This window comes from Rhagoletis pomonella, unplaced genomic scaffold (genome assembly GCF_013731165.1).
Source record: "Rhagoletis pomonella isolate Grant_MI unplaced genomic scaffold, Rhpom_1.0 Rhpom_scaffold_01203, whole genome shotgun sequence".
Classification (NCBI taxonomy): Eukaryota; Metazoa; Arthropoda; class Insecta; order Diptera; family Tephritidae; genus Rhagoletis; species Rhagoletis pomonella.
This window is the reverse complement of record NW_023459757.1, coordinates 4,071-11,532: the sequence shown is the minus strand read 5'-3', so window position 1 is coordinate 11,532 and position 7,462 is coordinate 4,071. Positions and strand designations below refer to the sequence as shown.

Below are 7,462 nucleotides of genomic sequence, written 5' to 3'. Positions count from 1 at the left end.
CTGCTTTTAAAATTTAAAATAGAATAGTTTAGTGAAAGTACCACATTTCACTGCTTTTGGACTGGTGCGGAACTAGTTACTATCGGATGGTTCGTTTTTGGCAACTAGTACTGAACTAGAAATCTGGTTCACTAGTTCGTGTTATCCCTACAGGGAATCCTCAGTGATGTGATATTAATCCACATACAATCATGAACTACCACCAATTGATTTTATTAAAAAAATTTAAATTACGAATATGTAAAAACACGATGCGAAAAACTAAACGCCCGCGCACAGCTGGAATACGAGAAATATTTGAAGAAAGAGTGAGGAAATGATCCATAACTTGCAAAACATGTTTCGTTTCCACAAAAATAAAGCGAACACTATTAAGTTTTTTAAATGTTTTAAATTAGCATATTTTGGACGAATTCGGAATGTCTAAGGTGGAAAAGAAACCAACCTTTCTATAAGGAAACAATTATAGAAAAAGAATTTTATTACACGCTATTCATGTCTCCGCCTTCAATTTGTGACGACATCATTTAAAAGCAGCTAAGGAGAATGACGACACTATTTATTAGATGGCACATTCAACGAGCCAATGTGCCAAAATGCGGGTATAAACAATTATTGATTATTTAATATCGGAACCGAGATCATATAAGTTAATTGATTGGTTTTCTGCAGACAAGTTGTTGCCCCAAAACACAGCAGAAACCTTCCAATCAGGGCTGCCAACTATCCTTAGTTATGAGGTGCCATATTGAGGATAAAAAAGTGCCAAAATGTGCCAAATAGAAAAATAAAAGCGCCAAAAAAGGTGTCATTCCTTTTAATTATTCACATTTAGCAATAAAATAAAGCTAAATTTTCCAAAAAAAAGTGCAATGATAAAATAAGATAAACCCGTTGAATAGCCTTTATAAATTAGAAAATTTTAGTTGAGAAAAAGCAGTGCACGCAAAGGATTTCACAAAAATGTATTGAAATGTTATTTTTTTTACAAAAGTGGCATTTTGGCACTTTGTGCCAAATTGAAAAATTAAGTGCCATTTGAAGTAAAATAGGGACAGATGGCACGGTTTGAGCCAAGTTGGCATCCCTGCTTCCAATAACTTACAAATATAAAAAGGTGAAAATCGAGGGCTTGAATTCATTAATACGCGGGGGCCGTGGCGTAGCGTGACGTGGTGTGCGCGCCGGTCGCGAGAGGTGCGCGGGTTACGCGGGGCGCGGGCGCAGGCGCGGCTCGCGCGGTGTGGCGCGCTAACGCGGGTCGCCGCGAAGCTAAGCATATTTAATGTTTGAAAGAGAAATAATGTCAATGGATTTTATTTCGTTTTTAAAAAGGTAATAATGTCAGTTGACTTTATTTCGCACCAGGGTGGGAAATAAAGTCAATTGACCTTATTTCCGTTGATCTTATTACCTGTCACCTTCATATTTGGTACAAAACGCAATTCTGAATTGTAATTTTGAAAGTAAACGTGATTGAGAATCATCATCGCTATTTATTTTGAAAAAATCTTTGGAAATGCAGTTTACCTAATGACGATCCTGCAGAAAATGAAGGAATTGAATAGCATCATCTCTTCCTTTTCAAGAAATGAAGTGTTTAAGTTCTGGTATCTCCTGAGTGGTAAATATGTGGAAAAAATGAGAAAGTTTTGGTACATCTATTAGCGGCATTACTAGATTTAGAAAATGTGAAAACTAGTGATACTGATTTGCGCGTCAAAAATATATCTAAAATGCTTCGACGGTTTTGGAAAGAGGCGCGTAGGATAAAAGAAAACGTGAAAAGCAAGCATTTGAACTCATTGGATGTGACAGAAGTTGTATTTTTACCAAAATATGCCGCCACGTAACCAGATAACCTGATAACCCGGCAAGTGTGAACAACCTCTATTTATTTTATATAAATTAAATTTTCGGCTCATAAATTTTTCAAAATACAAACCTGAGATATTTAGCGTTTTTATATAGAAAGTAAAATGTCGTGGAATTTGTATCTTTCGAGAATAACAATACATGGGAGGTCAGCGTGATTAGATATTGTCCGTTGGCAAAAAGTTGCAAAGAATTTTTGAATGGGGTTAACAGTAATGAGTGTACTAAGTTCGGATGAAATCGGTTAGGCGGTTACACATATTTCATGATAAGTGGGCTTGACCACGCCCATTTGAAAGATGTATTAAATACTAAAATTTGTGCTTAAAGGCCACTCTATATATTAATTTTTAGTAATTTGGCTGCAGTAGTTACTTAAATATTGCAGTTTTGATTTTTCCAAAAATATCGTTATATGGAAGGCAAGCGCAGTTTTGATCCGATTTTACCCATTTTCAATACTAAACTAGCCTAGGCAAAGTGTACCAAATTTTATTGCGAAATATCATTTAGTTTCCGAGAAAACGAGTTTTGACCGTTGCTCCATACAAACTAAACCACTATGCCACGGTCAATTAATAGGAAAAATGTGATCCACAAATACTGTAGGCAGACATGCATTTTAGTTGAAGCGGTTGTAATTTCAATTATGATTTTATTACTCATTTGTACAATTTGAATATGACTTTATTTCACTTCTGGATGGGAAATAACGTCATATGGTCATATTTCCAAAACAAAATGAAAACAAGACCATATGGCTTTATTTCGTATGGTGTTATTGCACCCCCACCCATTTGTTCTAGGGTGCATACATGAAGAGCATATACATATATGTACAAGTATATAAATACGTAGGCGCACCCAAGGGGAGGGGAGGTTTTGTGTGTGGTTCGGCTGGAACTGAAACAATATTTGTAAGATTTGTATCTTACTCTTAATCAGTGCGAACGCTCTGGCTTGAACGACAGGAAATCGCTAACCTTTGGATTAACTAATCGTCCTTAGACTGTAACTAATTGAGCCTATGCTTCACAGAATTTTGAAAATTTTTCGTATTGTAATCAGAATTCCTTATCATTATACCAGTATTTCCAATACCTTTCGAATCGATTTCGGTTGCTCGATCTAGAACTAACTGATTTGTTTCATATATTTTTAACAAGTGTCTAGAATGTATTTAATTTATTGGAATATTTCGTATGTACTGATCAATTGTTTGTAAACTACACTTAATGATTCGGTTTATTTGTTAAAAAATTAAGTAGTTTTTTCAGGTCTTTTTGTTAAAAAGCTAGTAGACTCAGGCTATCGAGAGCCGGGCCAAAATATGTTTTTTATTAGATGCATGAAATTTAATATTAATTATAACAGAGTGTTACATATATATTAGGTAATGATGCGAAGTATGCTGGTTGTTTTTGCAGGTTTAACCAAGATACATATTTCCATAAAAGGAACTGAATGATGATTCAAGTTTCTTGAAAACATCAAATCGTCTCGTTACGTTCCCAATAAAGCGGCATTGTACCAATCGTGTGACTACAAAAATATTGTCGTCTCAATTTTTCATTTTGTACCAACAGCCAATATAAAAAAATTTACAAATCTGTACAAGTGTACCAATCGTGTGACATTGCCTTAAGATTTTTGTTCATTATAGAATTCGTTTTGTGTCGAAATTCTATTTTTGTGCTAGGTAAACATTTCGATAGTATCCATCGATATCCTCCTCAGCGTTGGTCGTCTTGCCGTGGCGAGGGGGCTTAAATGGTGTCATGGTATAACTCACAGTGTGAATTGTATCATGCCTCCATGAACTAAGAGGGAAGCCTGGTATTGAAGCCTTCGGCAATATTCCTTAACAATCCAAGCTGGAGTGTTGTTTTTATTGCTGAAGGTGGAAATGGCAGGATTACCGTACCAACACTACCCAAGCCAAGGTGTGTAGGCAACCGTGCCGATGGATGAATGGCCAGCGGGTAGTAAAAAATGGCTGGTCGCGTACGGTCCCCTCCGATGCCCGGGCAAGGTCGGTTGTAAGAAGTGCCTTCTCTATGCATGCCGGCTCTGCGGACGAGTGACTAACCCTTTCCGGACTACTCGTGGGACCACATATGGAACAAAAACAAACAAAAACAAACAAACAACAACAACAAACAAACCAACAACAGCAACAGGAACAGCGTACCGGCGAAGAAGGGGACGACGTAACGCTGTCAGAGGAGGAGCAGCTCCTCAAATCCCCAAGGTCAGGTAAGATGGCTGCAAGTACTCATGGTGGCGCCAGCCATAGTACCCCAGTTGTACAAGCGCCAGAAACCAGCAGGGTGGAAGATGCCAGACAAAGTATCACCACTCTGCAAATAGTTAAAAATAGCACCGGTAGTGCCTGCCGTAGTACTCCGGACGAGCAGCCAACAACCAGCAAATCGGCGGCCGTTACAGGCAGCAACCCCGCCTCTAAGAAAAGAAAACCCTCGGGCGTGGTCATGAGACAGATGTACCAGAAGGCGCTGTATATGTTAAATAAAATTGACAAAAATGCAGCGGCCGGTACGGTGCATGAGCGTGACGAGGAAGACAAGGCAAAATACAGGCAAATAGTGGAAGAGTACGAAAAGCTACAGGCAGATCGTGCAGCCACAATCGAGGCCACCGAAGCGAAGAAGCGGAACCGCTCTCATAACGAAGGCGGCCAAGGGGCCATCGCAAAGAAGGCAAAGCAAGGTGGTGTTGCGGAGTCCGCAGCACCCGCGAAGCATCGCTATTTTAGTGACGTCGCCAGAGATCATCTACAGGCGGCGATAATAGATGAAAATAGCAAGACACCGCTAGCAGTGCAGCAAAAATGGGTGGAGATTGATGTGAGGCTGTCGAGCCTCGTAATGAACCACGTACTCGACAACCCCGAAGGTCCTCACCCAGAGTTCGACTCGTCGGAATCCCTACGGGGATACCGGGTAGTCAAGTGCGCGAACCAGTTCTCCCTGGATTTCCTTGCTGGGTGCGTCGCTAAGATCAGCGACACTTTTGTCGGCTTGAAGCTCAAGCTGATCCCAGCTAAGGACATTCCAAGGAGACCACGTGCGCGCATCTGGCTGCCTCCGATGGATGAACCAGGCGAAAAGTTGCTGCGGTGTCTTAAGCTACATAACAAAGACATACCGGCGATCGAGGAATGGGAACTTATAAAAGTTGAAGAGCCAAGAAGGCCTACAAATAAGCCCATTCTACTAGCTATTTGTGCAGAGTCACTAGACGCCTTAGAGAAGGCTGACTATCGGCTCTGCTTCGGTATCCGTAAGGCTAGAGTGCGGGTATTCCTCGGAGAGGTTAGCCCGGTAGAAGAAGATCCCGGGGTTGATGGAGCAGGTGAGCTTCTCATGGGTGTGAAGCTGACAGATGACCCAGAACCGGAAACTTAAAGTAGGCCAAATAAATCTGCAGCACTCCAAATGTGCTACAGATAATCTAGTTGTCCTTCTCAGTGAGGAGGATATAGACATTAGCCTAATTCAAGAGCCCTGGGTCAAGCACGATACAATCATGGGACTAAATATAAACAATTATAAACTCTACTATAAGAGCGAGGTGGGTAAACCGCGGGCGTGTATTCTTATCAAGAACGGTATAAATGCATTCCTTTGCTCTAATTTCAGCACATCAGATACAACAACGGTTAAGGTGGAGACCACCGGACAGCCAAGTATACTCCTGGTCTCATCATACATGGCCCACGATAGGGACAGTCCGCCAACCGAAATCCAGGAGATAATAGCCAAAAACCCCAGACAAATTATAGTCGTCGGCTGCGATGCGAATGCAAGGCATCCAGTTTGGGGTAGTTCTACGGAGAACGACCGAGGTGAGTCTTTACTACACTTCTTATTAAATACTAACTTAAGCATCTGCAATAGAGGTAATACACCCACATTCATATTCCCGAGTTCAAACCGGTTTCCTGGATGGGAGGAGGTGCTGGATCTGACCCTGTTGTCAGAGAACGACAGCGTGTCTGTAGAAGAGTGGAGAGTATCTGATAGGCCTTCAATGTCTGATCACCGTCTGATCCTCTTTAATCTGCACGGAATTTCCAGCACCCCCTCAAAATACAGAAACCCCCACAGGACTAATTGGGAAAGATATAGTAACACAATTAAGCATAAACTAAGTAAGCTCCCACTAAATACAACTGTCACTACAGTTGAGGACCTTGATAATAGAGTAAATAAACTGGAAGAGGTTATGAAGAAAGCCTTTGAAAGATCAACTCCAGTTAGTACAGCAAGAAAGAAATCCCCACCCTGGTGGAATGGGGATCTCAGAGCCCAAAGAGACAAATTAAGGAAAATCTACAATGATTGCTTTAGAACTAAAAACTGGGCGCCTTATAAAAGCGCCCTCAGATCTTATAAAAAGGAGTTGAGAAAATCTAAAACTAAATCCTGGCAATCTTACTGCTCTTCTATAGAGAACTCTAAAGACTCAGCCAGGCTCAGCAAAATCCTATCAAAAGAACACACAAATATCACACTCATTAAGGGAGAAAACGGGGTGTGGACGAACACAGCTAGTGATTCTCTAAACACGTTAGTCAAGTTCCATTTCCCAGGATGTATTCGACATCCACCCACATCAGGGTCAATTGAACCTGGTTCAACTAGCAGTATACTGTTGAACTCGATCGTGAGCAGGGAAAAGATTATTTACGCTATTAACAGCTTCTCTCCCTTCAAATCCCCTGGACCAGATGGCGTAATCCCAGCAATGCTCCAGAGGGTGAAGGGAGAGATAGCACCGTTACTCGTGACTATTTTTTAAGGCTACCATTACCTTGTGCTACATTCCTAAAAGCTGGAGAAGGGTAAAAGTCGTGTTCATACCCAAGCCAGGAAGGAAAAACCACGAAACAGCAAAAGATTTTAGACCCCTAAGCCTTACCTCCTTTGTGCTTAAAACAATGGAAAGGCTTCTCGACATTTATATACGATCGCTGTTAGGTGAAGCGACACTCTCAACAGCACAACATGCATACATCAAAGGCAGATCCACTGAATCTGCTTTGCATGAAGTGGTGAGCTTAATAGAAAGATCGTTGCACTTTAAACAATATACTCTGGCGGCATTTCTTGACATCGAGGGCGCATTTAATAACATTGAGGTTGACACCATCATAGAATCTTTGATAGATATTGGTGTTGACGACAGTGTTTGTAGATGGATACGATCGATGCTAGTCAATAGAATCATTCAGGCAACAAATGGGGCTAACTCTATTACACATCATGTGAACAGGGGCACTCCACAGGGCGGAGTGCTCTCACCACTGCTATGGGTGATAGCCCTGAACGGTATATTGCTAGAACTCAATAGAGGGGGAGTCAAAGTTGTGGCGTATGCGGATGATGTTGTAATAGCAGCCACAGGTCCATTCCTCTCTACCGTTAGCGAAATCCTTGAAGGAACCCTGGGAAGACTACACGCCTGGGCTACGAGAAGCGGCCTAAATGTGAACCCAGCGAAGACAGAACTTATCCTATTTACAAACAGACACAAACTACCACAATTCAAGCTACCATCGCTG

At 41.3% G+C, this 7,462-nt stretch overlaps 1 protein-coding gene across 1 annotated transcript; it reads left to right on the top strand.

Annotated features, from left to right (window-relative positions):
* Nucleotides 1-4,136: 4,136 nt before the first annotated feature.
* Nucleotides 4,137-5,881, top strand: LOC118752066. Its single transcript, XM_036486915.1, has 2 exons — nt 4,137-5,469; nt 5,538-5,881. Exon 1 carries the CDS (start codon nt 4,137-4,139, stop codon nt 5,301-5,303), a length of 1,167 nt encoding a protein of 388 aa, XP_036342808.1. The 3' UTR covers nt 5,304-5,469; nt 5,538-5,881.
* The last annotated feature ends 1,581 nt before the right edge of the window (nt 5,882-7,462 follow it).